General features: G+C 42.6%; 1 protein-coding gene across 2 annotated transcripts in view; it reads left to right on the top strand.

Annotated features, from left to right (window-relative positions):
* LOC147732762 (uncharacterized) overlaps nt 1-21,005 on the top strand; it is a 485,555-nt gene that overhangs the window by 111,596 nt on the left and 352,954 nt on the right. For both annotated transcript variants that reach the window (XM_086957326.1, XM_086957327.1), the window contains exons 2-3: nt 603-729; nt 8,593-8,703. In XM_086957326.1, the coding sequence (XP_086813452.1) occupies nt 603-729; nt 8,593-8,703 (238 nt within the window). The remainder of the gene's footprint in view (nt 1-602; nt 730-8,592; nt 8,704-21,005) is intronic.

The following is a 21,005-nucleotide window of genomic DNA, read 5'->3' as shown; positions in this document are numbered from 1 at the left end:
TCCTTAATTCACATGGCAGACCTGGACAGGGAACATCAGCAGCCCTGCCTATTTTGGGTGAGTCACTGGATAACTCAGCGGTGGCGAACTGATGGCAGATGCCCCCCCCCCCCAAAAAAAAATTGATCAACTGCTATCTGAGGCTAAACCTCTAAATGGGGAAGTTATCCATAGGCTTGATGAATAAGGAGTTCTGCCAATTTACGGAAGACCTTGCTTCCAGCCAAACCCTGACCCTTTAAGCCTTTTGAAGACCAGACACGCACATGAATTTAGAAAAATACATTTTGTCGAAAGGGCAGTAATTTGAAGAACTGCATGGGACTGGCTATGCATTTTTTCTAAACTGGTAGTATTGCCACAGCGAGCAGCTCTAAGTATGAAGCAATGTTCACTATATTCATATATTCAGACGCATGCATATGTTTAGATTGTACTGATAGTAAGTTTTTGGTACTGAATGCATTTTCATCATGAGGCAACTACGTACTTTTAGAGGGGCATGCCTGTTCTGCTCTATGGTGTTAAGTATGAGATTTGTATCTCCGTATCACAATGCATTTTGTGAAGTTGATCAGTTGTTGTAACATTTTGTTTTTCAGGGACCTCTTACATTTTGGGATGTTGCTGCTTGCTTCTCTGAAGAGGAATGGAAGCTTTTACAGCAATGGCAGGAAGAGCTTTACAATAATGTGATGAAGGAAATCCACACAACCTTGAAATCTATAGGTGAATTCTGTTTTAAGTTTACAGTATCAATCGCTTAGCACACCACTAGTCCATGCTGTTCAAATGCACATCTGCAGGTTTCAGAAACGTACACAAACATATCACTTCTGAAAATGGACCAACACCCTTCTAGATCTATGTGTGACACAAGTACTTACAAATCACTGTTTGCCTCTAAAACATGCTACACATACATTGAATGCACCTCTGCCATGTGAAAATCAGATTGTATCAACATAAAAACATGTATTTATTTATTTGTAGCTCTGTATGGTGCCATCAGACTCCCCAATGAAGAGGGGGCAGTATGAGACGTAGTCATCGGAATATGATAATCTCTGGAAAAATTCTCAATTTTTGATCCCACTGGTGTTTGGGTTAAATTAGCTTTGTCTTAGACTGCCAGGGGGAGCCACCGTCTTCCTATATATGGGTATCTTCAATGGCCCATTCAAAATTGGGTGACTGGCGCAATATTCAGGATGAGTTGCTACCAAGTTCCTTCTTGTTCAACTCCAATTTCTTTCTTAATTGACAGATACGGCCTCCCTGCTCCTGGTCTCTGGCAGTCAGTCCACACGTCCCTCCACTGATCTGGTATGGGCCGTCTCGAATGCAGTTTTTATTGCGCCAGTCACCCAATTTTGAATGGGCCATTGAAGATACCCATATATAGGAAGACGGTGGCTCCCCCTGGCAGTCTAAGACAAAGCTAATTTAACCCAAACACCAGTGGGATCAAAAATTGAGAATTTTTCCGGAGATTATCATATTCCGATGACTACATGGTGCAGAATTCAATTAAACTGTGTCCAGTGGGCGCCTTGCCCTATCTAATTTAAAGAATCAGTCCTGAAGAAGGTTCAAATACAGAATACCGAAACGCCGCGTCGACTTGTGATTCTTGTTTTTAAAAATCTTTTTATGAAATGTATAATGATGTTTTTTTTAAAAATTTTGTATATTGTATTGTGAATATATAATAAATGCATAACAGAGTTTTAATGAAATTTTTGGTGTGGAAAATATCTTTTGAATATCTCTTTGAACCACTATAAACTGTGTTTTCTATGTAATTCATTGTGGTAAAAACTAATGCTTAGGTTTGAAGTTAAAATATTTATGGTCAAAATGTGTTTAAGAAATACTCTCCTATATACATAATTCACTGAAAACTTGGTCACTGCAGAAATAGAACATTGTTGATCCATAGACTTTGTCTCCCTGATTGAAGTGTGCTTTTAGAGATTATTATCTTGAACCTTGTAACTTTACCTTTCCCGCCGAAATAACGGCATGCTAGTTCTTGGGTAAAATACTCAACCTGTGTGGTTTCTTTTTTGAGGGGACGCCCAAGTCTGTTTAAGAGATACTATCCCCCCCAGTCCCCAATCAGCTGATGCGGGGTCCTCCTTTTATTTCTCAACGGCAGTATGAGACGGACAGTAGTAAACAGGAACACGATTTTAGGAAAGATAAAATAGAGAAACACATCAGGAGTCTCTAGCAGTTAGAGCCTGATTTAGATCTTGGCAGACGGGTTACTCCGTCATAATGGGGACGGATATCCCATCCGCCAAAATATTTTGTCTTGGATAAAGGCTGCGGATGTGGCAGTCCAAACAATTACTGACTTGCAGTCTACTAAGTTTGTTCCATCCACCCAGCTTGATCTGGAGTGTAGAGTCGGATTACATTTTGAGAAATTCGGTTTCTAGAGGGTTCAGTCTGAGGGTATTGTGAGACATTCATGTCTGACCTTCATGTGATGATTTGTCTAGTTTGGTAAGTCTTAAGCATAGCTGTGCATCAGCTTAGTTCGGTCTAATGTTTTGTTTAGTCATGGAAGAAAACCAAGAATTTTACATTGTTTACCCTGTATTCGTTGGCTTCTTGAAGGAGGGAGTGGTGTGAGTTTTCAGTTTCTAGTATGCTTTGGCAATTTTTGACCCTCTAGATTTCAGATTTGTTGATAAAGGTTGTACACCTTCCATTTGCCTCTTAGATTTTCTAGGTAGATAGATTTTGCATCAATTTACTCCATGCTCTCATAAGTAACCTCTCATCGTGGAGTTCTTAGGATAACCTCTGTGAAGGGTGGTCCTTCATTCTTTTTCTTTGCTTAGAGTGAAAATAGCTGCTGCTTCCATCATGGGTCTCTTGTAGTATGCTGTTAACACAGATATCATTGAGATTCGTTATGAAGTTCCTACACATGGCAGCCATGTTCTCTTCTAGCTCACACCTGTTTTTCTTTAACGTTGTGCCAGTCATGCAATATACCTTCGCCTAGTCATAGATGTTTTCATTCTTTTATTTGTAAGAAACATGTTTTCTCAATTTGTTCTGATTGACCACATGACAATACCTGTCTAGTGTCTTATAATATTTTATCCAATGCATGTTCCATTAATGAACTTGGGATTCAGTGTACTAAAAGGTGGTAAATAATGAAAATTGCTCTGTGACTTTATGCGACCTGTCTGTAGTTTTGTGAAGCTACCTGTGTATGAGTAGATTGCTTTTCAACATGACCAGGCACAAGGGGTCTCAGAATCACCTGTCTCATGAATATTAATGAAGCAGGTTATTCTTTGGATCCTCCCCGCCTTCCCCTATTGACTATAAATACATGAATTGCAAGTAACAGCAGCCCACCATCCCTGGGTTTACATTCTCGAAGGGTAGACGTTTTGTTTGGTGGCATGTGTGGCTTTAGATACACATGCTCTGCATACTCCTATCTAATGTTAGGTTCAACGTTGTTTTTCTTTGAAGACGTTTTTCAAGTCACGAGGTTGAGTGACTCCTCCCTCTGTGATATTGCACATAGTCATTCACTCCATAGTTAGATTGTTTTCTCTGCACCGTTGGTTTGGACGTGTGTGCCTTCGCTCTGTGCTTCAACTTTGCTCGGCTTGATTCTACGGTTCCTTATTGTCCTTGACGCGTTTGTCATTTCAGTCAAAGAAAACCCTACAGGCCTGGAAGGCTTGTTGTCTCGAAATGTCATAAAAGGCCACAGATGACACTCCTGACATGTTTGGCAAAGAGCACGCCCAAGAATAATCAACCATTGAGGAAAAGAGGCCTTCTCGGTCGAGGACAGCTCGGCCTCCGATGTTGAGGTTGACCTGGAGATGCAGGAAGTCCTGTCTGCCCAGCACGTGAGTACTGTGACCCCTGCCCCAGCTCCTCCATCCAAGCCGACCGAAAACTCTTCGGCTCCAGTGCTCCCACTATTAGAGGTCACTGGACCACCACTGCCTTTTGGCTATGGACTGATCCAAAAAACTGTTTTGGACACCTCAGTCTTTGGTTCGGCCCGAAGATTACTACCCAAGACCAAGCCTTCGGAATTGACTTCTTGGGACCGACAGCATGCTTCGGCACCAACCTCAACCTTTGGTACAGACCTGCCAGCAGACCCCATCTCCCTCGCTCTGATTAAGTCTCACACTTCTGAATTGAAACCCTCGGTATTGAAATCTTCAGAGCCGGAAGACTCGAACATCATCAGCTTCCACTTCACCTGTCGAACACATACTGGAAAAAATGGACATTCGCCAGCAGAAATTTCAAATTCAAGTGATAACTTGTAGTAGTCTTGCTTTACCTTCTCTCCTCCACCTCCAAGGAGGAAATTGATATTTGAGAAGGCACTAGATTCAACCCCTTCCTCACAGAAAGAAAGGATAAGGCTACTAGCCCTCCCCATGAACCACCTCCTATACCCCCCTCCACCATATTCACCTTCACCCCCACCCCGCCTTCATTCTCCTCAACCATTGTCACCACCTCATGATACACTGGGACCCCCATGGGTCACCACAATCGGACACTGGTGGGTAAGGGGAAGCATTACGGGATCTTGACCCATGGGATATGTATGACACTGATCCCACTGCACCAAATGATCCCGACTGGTAGCCAGCTTGTCCCCCCCGCTCACTCCCTCCCGGCGATGCAACCTCCTACCAGGTCTTTGTTAGCTCGACAACTTTCAATAATGTTGAGCTCAACCAGGAACGCCTTGAGCAGGATTTCCTATTCGATACATTTGTTTCTACCCACAGGGACACTATACCAGCCAATGTTACCTGGCATGAAGAGACACGCAGATTACATCTTTAAGGACCCTGATAGTGCCAGGATTATTACCCCTAGGGTAGATATAAAATATAATGCTGCGCCATCAGACACATTATTTGTTCGGAGTCAAGTGCCACCTGACTCCATTGTAACTACCTCTGCACGCAAAATGGCCAATTCCCAGGATGTCAATCCACTTCTTCAACAGGATCAACTGGAGCATCTGGTGTTGACAGACTGCAACACTCACTATTCTCTGCAATGGTGGAGCAACAACAATGTTTTGAAAGGGTGGCATTTTCTGGACCCTGTTCCCCACATCACTCATCATAGACGCATAACATACGGGATGGAGTGCTCACCTACACCACCTAACAGTACAAGGTCTCTGGGATGCAAGAAATCAATCCCTACACATCAATTACCTAGAGCTTCAGACGATCTAATTAGCATTGGAAGCTTTCCCTCTGCACCTGTCTCACAAGGTTGTCCTAGTCCGGATGGACAATATGATCGCCATGTATTACCTACAGAAACAGGCGGGGGCACAGGGGGGAGATTTTCTTCACAACTATCACACCTGTCTCAGAACCATGTGGAGGTGAGCTCTACATCACAACATTCACCTGTTGGCGGAAGACCTTCCGGAACAGACAACGACTTTGCAGATTTTGTCAGCAGGATGCAGCAACAAGTCCACGAATGGGAACTCCACCCTTAAGTCTTCTTCCCATACTTCCAAAAGAGGGGTTCTGACAGGTCGGACTTTTTGCCACATCAGAAAGCACAAAATGCCCAAACCTCACCTCCAGGTACCCACTCCCACGATCCAAGGGCAAAGCACTATGGATGAGTTGGTCAGGGATATTTGCCTACACTTTTCCTTTTCTCACACTTTTTCCCTTCCTGGTTCGGAAGCTCATGCAAACTTCTCTTACTATGACCTTGGCAGCTCCCACATGGGTGTGTCAACCTTGATTCACAACACTTCTAGAACTCTCTGTAGTTCCACACGAGAAGCTACCCAACAGGCCAGACCTTCTCACTCAAAGTCGGGGACAAATCGGGCACCTAGACTTAAACTTTCAACCAGGCAATTTGGCTCCTGAGGTCATAGAGTTGGGCTACCTTGACTTGCCACCAGAATGTATAGATATTCTCAAGGAAGCAAAAAGCGAAAAGGAATTGATGAGCTTGCTACTGTCGATTCACACACATTGATCCTCAAAAAGCTATGGTGCAAAACATTGTCTGTTACCTGCTTCATTTACAGAAGGCAAGTTTAGCATACACTGCCATACGGTTACACCTCGCTGCAGTCGCTGCATACCTCCAAAATAGACATAATGTATCACTTTTCAAAATTGCTGTAATGAAAGCCTTCATGGCAGGACTCAATTATTCGACCAAGGGTTCCTCTATCATCCTCCTTGAATCCTAACATCGTGCTCATCAGACTCCTGTGTCCCCCATTTGAACCCTTACACTCATTCCCCCTTAAATTTTTTTGGGGGGAGTGGCATTCTTAGTTGCCATTTCTTCACTAAGGTTGTTTAGTGAGCTTCAGGCTTTTACCTTACAAGAACTTTCTTTCAAACACATAGAGACAACATGGTTCTTCGCACCAACCCATAATTCCTACCTAAAGGTAGGATCAATTTCATCTCAACCAATTCATTGAGTTGACAGGTTTTTTTTCTCAGCTAAATGCAGTTGTGGAAAGAGCTCTTCCTACACTAGATGTCAAAAGAGCACTCATTTTCTACATAGGTAGGACAAAAACTTTCAGAAAATCTAAACAACTCTTTGTCGCTTTTTCATCACCTCATAAAGACAACCCAATATCCAAATCAGGCATAGTCGGATGGATAGTCAAAAGTATTCAAACTTGCTACCTTAAGGCCAAAATACCCTTACCTGTTTCTCGCAGAGCACACTTCACTTGTAAAAAGGGAGCAACCAAGGCCTTGCTAGGAAACATTCCCATATCTTACATTTGTAAGGCAGCTACATGGTCCACACCACACACCTCTTCCAAACACTATTGTGTGGATATTTTAGCTCACCAGCAAGCTAATGTAGGGCAGTCAGTGCTACGTTCCCTTTTATAAACCACTGCAACACCCACAGGCTCACCACCGCCTTTGAGGAGGAAATGATTTACAGTCCATACAGAGCATGTGTATCTACAGCCACACATGCCATGTAACGTAATATGTTACTTAACCTGTAAGCATCTATTTGTGACATGTAGTGCTGTAGATTCGCATGCACCCTGCCTGGACGTCTGTGACCGTCGCAATTGCATTATACATTTACATTTAGCACAGTCATCGCATTGCTTATACAGACTTTACACTCCTTTCTCACCCGCCTGCAGGAAAACAATCCTCGCAATGGAGTTGATGCCCATTCGCAATATCAGCAAGAGGAGGACCTCGACCTTGGGACTCAAAAGACTTCCTCGAAGAAAAACAACTTGCACAACTCCAGACCCAACACTAGATGGCAGGAGTATGCAGAGCATGTGAATCTACAGCACTACATGGCACGAACAGATGCTCACAGGGTAAGCAACATATTATTTAAAGGAGATTGTTTTTTTCAAGAAACAAGTGCTGCTAAAAAAATAAAATGTTTCCCATCTTCACTTACTCCCTTTGTGGCTGTGAAATCAATTTACGAATGGGAGACAGTCCAATGGGGACATCTTCCCCTCTGATAAATGAGTTACCACCTCTTTTGAAGTCAGTCATTTTTCAGTGGTTTGAATCTGCAGTTGTGGTCCCTAACCATTAATCCATCCTATTGTGAATCACAATTAGAAAGGGGTATTTCACAACTTTTTTCTAATTGCGATTTGCAGTGAGTCACATAACCTTTTTTGTGATACATAACATAACACATAACATAACAATGCGCAACGGCTTTTCCTTATCACAGAAAGGGTTCAAAACATGGTTAATTCACATTATGTCATTGGAAACCCTGAGACTGTGTGAATCTCGGGGTCTGTGACGAAAAAATATTTTAGTACATGTGACCGTAAATACCTCCTTCGTTGCTCTAATAATACTTAACATATCTTCCTCCTTTGCCGTCTCTTCAGTTGTAATATATTAGGGTAAAACTAATACGTATTAAGGATCATGTACCATTTTCTCCCATACTTCTCCAATTGTTTGCATGGGAAAGACTTTAGTGGGACCTGCGTTCCCTTTGGAATGTTTTCGGATTTGCAATATTTTGGCAAATGCAATAACATGTAACCAGTTGAATGCATTTCATCCGCAAATACTCCAGTCTTTATAAATTTGATTGAGGAATCGATTTGACTGTAGATCCTTGAATTTCCCTTGTGTCCAGTTGGTGCCCCAGGTGCTGTGGGAGGATGTACACTAAAATTATGTTCTTACCTGGATGCGAGGTACATACTCATAGTGTATTTACTTACAATAGAAAGTCTCTTGAAGTAACGCCTCCGATGTAACAGTAGCACCCCTTGCTGAAACCTTCTGCTCATAAAAGATATTTTGTGACTGCTGTTGTGGCTTCTTATGCGGTCCTAGAGTTGGTGACATCAGAACCCCATCTCAGAATTGCAGAGCGTTAATATATTGCCATTATAGAGACACTTGGTATTATCATTCTTTAATTTACATCCTTGGTGTTGTATTTGTTTCTGGAAACAATTAATTGTCAATGCAGTAAATGATTTCCATACCCCAGTTGTAATAACTTGTATTAAGACCAGTTTTCTTTTTGTAATAGGACCTGTAATCGCAACCTCTATCTTTGCGTTAAAACCTAAACAAAAGAAACACATATCCTCAAAGGATATTCAAGATGTGGACATGAAGGACAGTATCATTTGTTTGTCAGGTAAGTTAACGTGCCAAGGGGGTTGGTTGAACATATAAGAAAATATATTTTGTATTCTCATCACCCATCACATTGTTTTGAAAAGAAAATGTGTAGTGCTTGACACAGTTACGGGCTCAATTTGTAAGAATACAGTTAGACTTTTTTGCTGTGCAAAGCGCATAGTTTTGTGAGGTTCCTTCTGCACTCCAGATAAGTAGCCTCGTTTCCAATGTGAGGAAAGTATCTCTATTCGTTTTCTTAATGCCATGGTAAATTGGTGCAACTCCTCTGCACCAGTGGGTTGTGTGTCAGAATATTTATAACCAAAATATAATCCAACATAAATATTGTGGCATAAATATCGCTTACAAAAAGATAGCTCCATCAGGTGTAGATTTTCTACTACTAATTTCTGTAATTACTGTAGGGCCTAATTTCTGTAAATAATAGCATACTATATTTTTGCAGGCTGTAATTAGGTCACAGTAATTTGGTTCTATACTGCCGTAGTAGATTCATCTGTGACTCCCAGATGGTATGAAAAAAAACTGAGACGCTAGAAAATCATGGTGGAATTACTTCGATAATCGAACCAGCATTAGTTAAACTAGTAACAGATTAGGAATCACAAACTGAGTAATTAACACACAATTGTAGAAACAGACTCCCACTGCCAAATAGGCCACCAGAGGTTCATGGACCCTTTCATGCTGCCCTCCATTGACCTTGTGGAATATGCTGTTGGCATTATGTTATTGCAAGCAAATTAAAAGTCGACCCAATTTTTAGTGTTATCCTACTCCAAATAAATCCATGATGGATTGAGTGTAATATCTTGCTGTAAATGAAAACAACCAGATGAATTGTTAGGTGAGCCTTCTGTGTCAAAGCCTCACTTTACAATCCATCACTAACATACATAGAGTGGAAATGGTTATTTGGGTTTCTGTCTCAGCACTGGACTTCCTAGGGTCTTTGCTTCTATTTCCATTCTCCGGTTTGTATGGTCATCATAATATTGCTGAATCTGTGGAATTTCTCTTCATTAAGCATCAGGGCATTGGAAGTAGAGATTTCTAGGAACACAGCTCGGCTTAATACTCCTCGATTTAAAATTCTGATGGTGAGTAAAAGCAATCTCCCAAAAACATCTTTCTAGCTCACTGGTAGAAGGTTACAGATTGTGAACAGGTTTTGATTATCTTGGTCTCCATTTCAGACCACAGATGTTCCAAAAGTGTCTCCATTCTATTGAATACTTCATAGGTGTTATCGATTTTTTTTTAATAAGGTAGGTAGAGTCCACTTTCAGTTCAGTGGAGCAACTTTTAGTCCCAAGCTCGATGGTGGAGCACGTTATGTTACCGAATTGTGGGGCTTGTGAAATTGTCCTACTTATTAGGCCATCAAAACAATTCTTACACAGGATTAGTTACTTCTCAAAATCTGTCCCTCTCCAAATATTGGGCCTGATGTACGAATTTTCCGTTTGCAGAAAGTGGCCACAATTTGCACCCCCACTGGAAAGGAATTATGCAAACCAACCTATGGATTACTGCTTTACTCCTAAAATCCATTTTTTAAACTTTCTCGAAAGAGGAGTGGTTCTCTGGGGCCCTTTCCATTTATGAATGGCTGTTAGAGGGAAAATCTGCTGAAGAAACACCAAGAAAACAAATTGACACATCAATATGGGTTTATTACAATAATACATGTGTCACTATGGGAGAGATCAGTTCACTTCCTTGGAGAGGCAACTTTGTCTGAGGTTTTAAGGTCAAAAGCCGCCATATTTATTTCTCCAAACCACAAAGGAAAAGGCTACATCGCTTGCATAAGCATTGTTCATACAGGATATACAAGATGGCATCAGTGGATATAGCAATTTCTTGGAAAACAAATGCACATATAGGTGTGGGCTACTTGGCCCTCATATTGCGTGATTAGCGTAAACCCCCTCTGTGGGTTTTCTATTCTTGAAACGTAAACAGCAAGTGAATATATCTTGCTCGATGCGGATTGGCTACGCTTATCTGACTTTTTGTATGTGGTTTCTTCTATCAAGGCTAGATGTTCAGTGTGAAATATGGTTTCCACCAAAGGCGGGCATTTGCGTCGCCATGTTCAGAGGCAGGATGTGCACCTGGGTCGGTCCATCATGTGTACGCATATAATCAATGGATGCATGTACTAGCAGCACAATTACAAAGGAAACAGACCCTAACGTCATTGATGCACCTCTGCCCAATTTTCTAGTACATGGTGATTGTGGTAGCCTATTTCTGTAATGTCTGTGCTTAAGCACTGATGGTTTCCTGAGTCTGGTGGGAGATATGATCTAAGTTTCATGCAGTAGCTCAAGTTACTAACCGCAAGATGTTTCCTGACCTTCTAGCGAACAATGTTGCTATTTGTTTCTGCTAGACCTATAGTTCTATGTAACCGAGCTATTTCTGTGCAGAGGCATGTGATCTTACAGGGGCCTAAACTGTCTTCAACCTGAAAACCTTTCATGGAATTCTGAAGCCTCACATCTGTGTGGATGTTAATATGCTGCGTCCCATTTTTTCCTGTAGCATTCCTCCCTCTAGTCGGTTGTTCAACTACCTCTCCTACCCTACATCTTCTAGGGGATCACCTCATGCTCTCTACTCTGTTACTTGACATCCTTAGCAGTCTTCCTAGCCATAAATGCTCCTCCCATGTTATCTGTCATCCTTTTGCAGCACACTATTATCACCTGGAAAATAAGATGTGTCAAGAGCAAAACAAGAATCGGAGGCAAAAAGTCATTGGAAAACCCCAACATCCAGGATGACACACATTTGAATCAGCCCGCGAACAACCTGTAAAGGGGCACCACCTCATTGACCATTTACCTGTGTAGGTCATGCAATATCTGAATGGCCTCAGCACAAATCAAGTGCGTGGGAGGTCATTGGGGGTTTGCAAACCACATCTGGGCCTAGCCAGCCCGTCTCCTTCACCCTTCCCACCAGCTTAACCCTCTGGTGATAACCACTAATGACTGCCGCCACACAACTTTGTGTCATTGAATAGTCGCGTTCCATTGATACTTTTTCTCAAATGCAATGCCATAGTATTCTACAGCTCTTTTCTTCAGCTGATGGTGAAACAAAGTCTTTTTGCCAGCTCATGGAATGGTCACACAGATTGGAAAAGTCCTGAACTGTTATCAAAGAGGGTGTGGGGGTTGTAGGGGGGCGGAGGGAGACAGTCACAGAGGCCATTCCAATTCGGGGGTACTTGCATGTGGAGCCAAGACCCACACTTACAAAAGTGATCCATCAGGCCAAAGGTGCCCCCCTGCATGTCAGTGTTGTCCACAGTAGTGTTGCAGTTGCGGTTACCTCTCACCTTTACTGTCCCATTTCTTTTGAAACAAAGAGAAAACTGTTAGTTTCATTGCTTTTCTAGAATATATGTTAGTTACTGTCTATGTATATCCTTGTTTGCTTGTATCTCTTTTTTGCTGAAATTATCCTATTACCGTATCAAATCTTAAAGGGCTACTAGTCACTGTGCCACTCCACAATGAGTTAGTTTTACATGTGAACTTGGCTCCAGTATGCCATTTGTGGGCCTAAACTGATCCTGTGATGATATGATCTCTTTTCTCTAGTCTGTCTGTCAAGATCTGTTCAGGGGTGGTTTAAAATCTAGTTGTTTTAACTTGTGCAGTAAAGGGCTAACGTGCGTTGGTTGCACCTGTGCTTTTATTTTATGTAAGGAAAGGTGCAAGAGTGTAAATGCTTGGGAATACCTCTTTAGGATAATGCAGTTTGTCTACTGCGGCGATATGGGGAATGCAGGAGCATACATAACAATTAGATGTGCTTAGATGTGCTGGTACCTGGTTTTTTCAAACAAAGCAGTGTGGAGAGGATGATGGCCAGTATCATTATTAGCAGTTCTGCAAATGTGTATTATAGTTGATGTAGGATAAAAGAAATAGAATTGGACAAGGGCTAAAAGCATCAGTATTAGTGCACCATGGAGAAAAATAAAACTAATGCATATTACTTAAAATAAGTGTCTCTTCTTGAAGCAGAGGAGGGAGGCTTTACTCTGGTTGCTTCTCCTGTTCTCCCCCCTCTTTTTCCTGTTTGGTCTCCAAAGGGATGGATGGCACTGAAGGGGCCAGGCAGATGTTGGTGAGAGAGATCCATAGCTTGTAGCTGCAATTTTTTTCTCTGCAGTAACTGTGCTGTCAGAATCTTTCCACTGGTGAAAAAGTTCCTGATGCAAATTGGAGTTCCCAATGACAAAGTTCTGTTGGTCATCCACTGGTGGGACGTCATCTGGAGGAGCACTGATGCGAGTGTTAGCTACACATGTACCCTGTTTAGAGACTAGCTGAGACCGGTAAACAGACATTTCAGTTTGTACTACTTCAGGCGCACTCTCAGTACCCAACACCCTTATCAACCCCGAAGGTAGATAAGGACCTTGGGTAGCAGTTAAGTATTGGAACAGTAGTCCTTAGACGAAACAGTTAAGTAAGTTGGATAATCATAGACTTGAATCGATATTATAATGCGATTGTCCAGCCGGACAGTCAGTTTTATGTATCAAAAATATCAAAGAACATAAATACAAATGCAGAAATAACGTGGGACACAATCCTTCATCCTACAAAAACACATGACATATACAATTAGGACAAAAACATATCCGGCAAGACTGGGTGTGGTATTGGGTTCTCCAGGCCTACATACTCCGCAGACACCCTCTACACCATAAAAGATGTTGGCACGGAAACTAGAAAATGCAAAAGACAAGTTTATTAAGATCCCATGGGGTGGTGGTACATTCCTACAGCACCCTTCGGCTATGCAAGAAGTATCACACCTAACATCGGTGCGAGTCCTCTTTTATACAGTTTTACAGTAATAAAAATGTAGGCGGAACACATTTACAGAGGTTTAGGTACATATATGGTCATTTTTAGAACACAGCCAACTCATGGGAGGAGTTACAACACCACTGGTCAGTTTGGAGGGACATTCCTAAGTGATGACTGTTCAGACTTAACTGCGCATGTGTTAGCTTGACCAATACTAAAAATAGCCTGTTGCTGGGCAAACTCGAGTGGTCAGTGGGACAGAGGAAGGACAAAAGGGCATGCTGACCACGAGGCGACGCATTCATATAAAATGGCCGCCAACACATTCAAAATGGCTTCCGACAACCATAGTCAAGATAAGGGGGAATTCGTGTAGCAAAGCTTAACGCTAACCCTATCACCGTCAAATTACGACAGACTACCCTTTTAGCGTTTAGCTGAAGCTACCTCATAGTGGACATAATCAGAGTACTCATCTTCAATATCAATAGACATAATTTGTACTACTTCTCCATGAATCATTTGTTCATTCTTAGCAATAGCTCGTGTTGATGGAATACAAGCAGAAAGGCACATAGAACATAACACAGGGCCGCACTGGATACAGAGGCATAGAAAAAATAATATCCCAATTATTACACATAGAATAGTCAGCAACTTCCAACCCCATGTACTAAGTAATGTCCAAAACCACCCGAGAATGTCCATGTACCATTATCAGGATGTATCTCAGCAGCAATTTTATGTAATTTGGATATTGCATCATATACAGAGGGTGAATTATCTGGCACGTATACACAACAACTACTTCCGATAATACGGCATGCTCCCCCACGATCAGCTAATACTACATCTAACACCATGCGGTTTTGGAGCGTTACAATTCTAGTAATCTGAAGTTCCTCTGTCAAATTTCCTAAAGCGAAAGCTGTCTCATTAGCAACAGCTTCTACAACATGTGTCAGTCGCCTTATCTTTCGACTATTCAAAGCAGCTCCAACAAATGAAAAGAGGCCTAAATTAAAATCAACATATTGTTGTAACGCAGTGTCTGTCTGGTCGATGTCATCAAGAACTAATATTCTCTTTACTCTATTTAATATAAAGTCGTGATACAAAACATAGTTATTATGATACATAGGCGGGACAATAAACACAGGGGGTAATACAAAGGATATATAACATGTCCCTAACCATCCTATAGGGAGACAGTGATAACCTTTATTTCCACAGATAAAGTACGTATTTCGTGAGGCCACAAAAGTAATGCCATTTGGCGTGTCAAAGGTAAGAGTGGTGCTGCATTCTCTTCTTCCTACTGGGATTGTACCTTTATTACGAACGCAAAGATCAGCTTTAGTATCAATAACGGTAATCACATGTAAACTGGATATATTTATATTTCTCTAATTGCTATAAATTCGTGGTGCAGACACATTGTCAGGGCGGTACTCCTCCCATTCGAACTTAGTCCCTTCAGCTTGTGGATAACCATCTCGATCGTTGAAGCAGATTTTATTGAGTCGGAAAAGCAGTCCACCTTTCGTTGGCCATCGCAAAGTGAACAAAAGTGTGTACCAGGCATTACAAGAACCATTATGGGAAAACAGGAGTGGGATAAGTGGTGTACCTCCTTTCTTTTGATGTCCAGGCAACATCCCACATACCCAGCAGTTCGAAGTATTAGTCATATTGTGGGTGTGATGCAGAATCTGAATAAAGCTGTTATTCAAATAAGTCTGTCTATGTCGTTCTTCATGATAAGGCAGAGTAAAATGAAAATGTTCAGATGGAATCGGGGTAGTTGGCAAGAAATGTTCTCTTACTGGCACCAAAAGTTCTACTACCCAAGCTATCGCAGCTATCACAACAATTGTCAAAACAAATAATACTGCACCAAGAATTCTCTTGTTTCGCATTGCAGAAGATGCCATAGTTCAAAAGTTAAAAAATGTCTCAAGAATAACTAAAAAATAAAAATATGAGTGCTGAGCTCCGAGATAGCCGTTGGTTTCTTCTCCGAGATTCAAGACGGGTGTCGCTACACTTGGCAGAACAGATCCCCCCCCTTGATATTCCCGGCTTCCGTTTCACAAACCTGGAGCGGTAACTCAACCAGTCTCGTACAAAACAACTGCTTGTCGTGGTCGTAGATTATATCTCTCTCTTCCAGAAACAGTGTGGTCCGGGAAGGCTCCCTCCGATTCAGTAGACGTTACAGCTGGGCTCTTCTCCTCATCCAAAATGTCTCGATAATCAGACAGCACAGTTGGGTTCACCAGATCCAGAGAGACGCGGCGACAGTGAGTGGAGTGCACCCACCGCTTCCTGTTGGTAACTCGCACCGCCGTTCGAGTCGCTAATAGCACTTTCACGGGGCCACGCCACCTCGGCTCCAAGCTGCTTGTTCTCTCAAAGGACCGGATCATGACGTGGTCGCCAGGACGAAGATTGTGAGCCTCTCCAATGGAATTGTCGGGGAGAGCTTCTCGAACCTGTTGATGAATGGAAAGTAAATCATTTGTTAATCGTGCCAAATAATCGTTCATCATTATGCAAGGCACATCATGTAACAATCGAGGCTTAGGAACTCCCCATATATTCATAGGCCTTCCAAACACCACTTCATAAGGTGTGAGGCCAGTTCGGGAATGAGGCACTGATCTGATAGATAGCAATGCCAGAGGCAGAGCATCCGGCCATTTCAAAGACATAGATGCCACAATCTTTGCTAGCTTTAATTTCAGAGTAGCATTATATCTTTCAACAAGACCTGCTGACTGTGGATGAAATACAGCATGAAATTTCTGCTGAATTCCCAATCCCTTCATCACGTATTCTACGATTTTCCCAACAAAATGAGGACCATTATCGCTCCACAAAAATTTACAAACACCGTAGCGAGGGAAGTACTCTTTGAGCAAAACCTTAGCTGTTGTCAGCGCTGTATTATCCTTCGTGGGGAAGGCCTTAATCCATTTACTGAAAGCACACACCACCACTAAGACATACTTAAGGTTATTGCAATGCTCAAGCTGAATGTAATCCATTTGCAGTACTTCAAATGGTGCAGTAGGTGGAACAAACCCTCCTTTCGGAGTATGCGTCCCTTTTGCAGGATTGTGCTGCAAGCATATCAGACAGGTCTGCACAACTCTTTTGGCCGTATTGGCAATCTCAGGATGCTCCCAAACTCGCGTTGGCAATCGAGTGATTGCAAGAGCTCCAACATGTGCCAATCCATGTGTCATTTGAACCATCGCTTGCAAGTAAGCTGCAGGCAATTTCCATCTTTCCATATCTTTGCTTCGCCAACAACCCTCATCATCCAGCACTCCCTCTGCTGCCCAAGTTGCGAGTTCTGCTTCAGACGCTGATTTCTGAATGTCTAGTATCTCCTGTCTAGCATCATGCCATCGCTCAGCCTGTGATTTCACTACATACATTGGCGAGGCATTTCGTAACATAGCAGTTTCTCTCGCTATGCTATCTGCAAAAGCGTTTCCTTGTCCCACTTTATCAGGGACCTTTTTATGTGCACTGCATTTGATTATCGCCACTTTCTTTGGACAAAGTAACGCATTCAAAAGATCACGCACTAGTTCTCCGTGCATGATATGTACTCCATGCGAAGTCAAAAACCCACGCTCTCTCCAGAGTAGGCCAAAATCATGCGCTACTCCGAAGGCGTACCGGCTATCAGTGTAGATGTTCACACACAAGCCAGCACTCAATTCGCAGGCTCTTGTTAAGGCTATTAGTTCCGCTGCTTGGGCCGATTTCTGTGGTATTCGTGCTGCTTCTACCACCGTTTTAAGTGTCGTGATCGCATATGCAGCAGAAGTTGTGCCATCTGGCAGCCTTAAACACGATCCATCAACCCACAGTTCCCCATCCACATCTGGAAGTGGCGTATCCTGTAAGTCGACACGACCCTTTGTTTGTTCTTCGGTCAGGAAAACACAATCATGGTGTTCTTCCTCTTGGCCCTCATCAACTGGATACGGCAATAAAGTAGCAGGGTTCAGGGTAGCACATCTCTTTAGTGTGATGTGTGGCGCCAACAGTGTGAGCTCATATCCTGTTAGACGTGCACTCGTAAGATACTGGGCCTTTGTTTGGTTTAACAGTGCATCTACCGCATGGGGAACTAACACCAGCAACTTGTGTGACAAAACTATTCCCTCACTCTGCCGTATAGCCACTGCTGTTGCTGCAACTGCTCGAAAGCACCCAGGTAACCCTCGTGCCACAGTGTCAAGTATTGCCGAAAAATATGCGCAGGGCCTTTGCTTATCCCCGTGTGTCTGCACTAACACTGACAATGCACACCCATCTTTCTCGTGTACATACAGTGTGAAAATCTTTGTGTAATTTGGTGTACCTAACACTGGTGCAGAACAAAGGGCTTGTCTCAATTGTTCAAAAGCAGTCTGACATTCATCTGTCCATTCAAGAGGCATTGGTGTAGTTTTGGACAATAATGCTAGCAAAGGTTGTATAATGTGCGAAAAGCCCATTATCCACTGTCTACAAAAGGACGTTAAACCTATGAAAGCACGCACATCTCTCTGAGTACGGGGGACTGGTGTATCTAAAATTGCTTGAATTCGATCAGATGTTAATGCACGTCCCTCCTTAGACAAAAGATGACCGAGGTAGGTCACCTTTGGTCTACAGTATTGCAATTTTTTCCTAGACACTTTGTGATTATTCTGAGCAAGAAAAGAGAGCAAAGCAAGAGTACTCTCCTCACACTGTGCATACGTGTCTGCAGCAAGTAAAATATCATCGACATACTGGATGAGAGCCACTCCAGACTGCAAATCAAAAGAGTTGAGCTGTCTTTTTAAAGCCTGGCTATAGATGCTAGGACTTTCTGTATAGCCTTGAGGAACTCAACAAAATCTATACGATTTATTATTTAATGTGAAGCCAAATAGATATCTGCTATCGGGATGTATGGGAATGGAAAAGAAGGCGTTTTTGAGATCTATTACAGAAAACGTGGTAGCAGTGGGTGGAATCAAAGTAAGTAAGGTGGTGATATCAGACACCACCGGGTACTGGGGCACTACAATTTTAGTGATTTCCCTCAAATCAATAATAAATCGATAGACTTTGTCATCAGTATCTTTCTTTAAGATCGGAAGAATCTAGCGGTTACAGACATTGTAGGGAACTTCCTCCACTACTCCTGCAATAATCAAATCATGTACAATGTGAGTTAAGGCAATTTCACCTTCCCTAGAGATTTTGTATTGTGGTACACGTGGCAGAGACACACCCTCCTTAACAGTTATTCGAATAGGTGGAATAAGCATCTGTCCCACATCCGTGTCCGATGTAGCCCATAACGCGTGTGGGAGAGAGGCTAACGCTTCAATTTCTTGCATAGTGCATAGTCTTCCTACATCTGGATAATTGTCATTCAAAATAACCTGCACTCCTTCAGGAGCGCAGTGTATTGTTGCTCGGAAGTATTTAAGCAAATCTATGCCCATAATATTGTCTGGAGTATTCAGCGACAATAAAAATGGGCAGGGGCCAAAGAATCTGTCAATGTAAAACGTAAGAGATTGTGACAATGGGCTAAGAGAGGGTGTTCCATCGAACCCTATGGATGTAATCGTTTCGCCAGACAGGGGAGCCCTTGGAACCAGGTTTTTAGACAGAGCACTACGAGTAGCTCCTGTATCAACCAGGAACTGATCAGTAGAACCCAAAACGCCCGCTGATACATTTGGACCTCTTTGATCTACTGGTACTTCAACCGATTCCACACCCCATCCTACGCAATCCTATGCATGTACATAGTCCTGAGACTCCACATTCTCCCCCTCCGATATCTGGTACTGATTACGTCGATCAAAAGTATTATGATCATCCTGACCACGACCCCTCGCCTCAAACCTGCCACGATCACTTGCTCCACCCCTCACTCCCGAATAACTATTCCGTGTCCTTCCACCTCCTCGACCACGCTGATTACGTTGTTCACGAAGCACCGGACAATCTGAAGCCCAATGCCCAAACTCTTTACAGTATGCACATTGATCCTCAGCAATGTCGGTACGACCAGAAGACGTACCATACCCTCCTCGCCTGCCTCTATCATTCCCTCTCGGCTGCGTAGCACAAACCTGAGCCAACATCACTTTCGTCTTTAACTCCTTCGCTTTCTTATCAGTACTTTCTTTGGCCTCTAATTCCTTTCGCTCATAATACTGAGCCATAGTCAACAAGGATGCAGGGGTCGCCGTGGTCCAGGAACTTTCACTAGTTTTTAAACGTTTTGCAATCTCCGGCAGGAGATTAGCCACGTACTTGTCAACAAACAAATGCCTACCCGTATCATTTGTTAATAATTGCCCACTGTAATCATGAAACGCTTCTTCAAAACGTGAGAAGAAGTCAGAGACCGACTCGTCCTGCTTCTGTTTACAAGATGCTAACATAGTCCAATTGATCTTTTTAGGGGGAACAAGCATTTTCAATTTATTCAAGATAGCTGTTGGAAGATCTAAAATTAGTTGACACGGCTTACATGCAGGCTCCCTATCTAAATCGGCTTGGGCTAAAGCTTTCCAATCCGCTCCCAAAATCGCTTGATCGTCATACTTACGAATCGCTCTCCACATATCAGGGGGCAGTATTAACCCAAAGAAAAGATCAATATCAACTAACGTCATAACGCATGAAGAAATAGCCCCTTCCACTCCTTCATAGAAAGCTGCCGGATTTTTACGAGGATCAGGTAAAGCATTTTTCAATGCCATAACATCTGCTCTATTCCAAGGTGTATAAACCCAATTATATACAAAATAACCCTTTGCATCCCCGGGCAATTTATCGTCACTTGTACCTTGCCCTTTAGGAGGGACATACAAAGGTGCCGCTTCACGCATAGGCATAACATGAACTGTAGAACGCTTATCTGCTCCAAAGATAGAACATTCTTTGGATTGCTCCGTCGACCCCGGCGCAGGCACGTCTGATGCTTTTCGTGCTTCCCGTAATCTGGACGCCTCATCCCGTAGCTGGACCAACCGTCGGAAAAATTCATCCGCATCTGCAATAACAAATAAACCTTTACTCATATTCTCACGATGAACTGATATATCCTTAGGCTCTAAATCAGGCGAATGTTTCCTAAATCGTTCTACAACTTCATCTCCAAAAGTGCTTAGAAAATACAACTCCGACCACTTACTCATTTCATCTTTAATCTCTGACATAGTTATTTTGTTCAAAATAAGTTTTCGAGCAAAACTCCGCAACTCCGCGGTCACACTAGCATTTAACCTCATACTCTTACTCCCTCGATCATCTCCATCCGAGTCCTCATCTGGGGCCGTAGGCAAAACGTACGGTGGCGGGCACCGATCTAATAATGAAAAATCATCAACTTCATTAGTAAGGACAGGATAAAGCGGACGCCGAATAGGAAATT

This window comes from Lissotriton vulgaris, chromosome 2_1 (assembly GCF_964263255.1).
Source record: "Lissotriton vulgaris chromosome 2_1, aLisVul1.2, whole genome shotgun sequence".
Lineage (NCBI taxonomy): Eukaryota > Metazoa > Chordata > Amphibia > Caudata > Salamandridae > Lissotriton > Lissotriton vulgaris.
The sequence above is the reverse complement of the archived record's forward strand: the minus strand, read 5'-3'. Positions and strand labels throughout refer to the sequence as shown.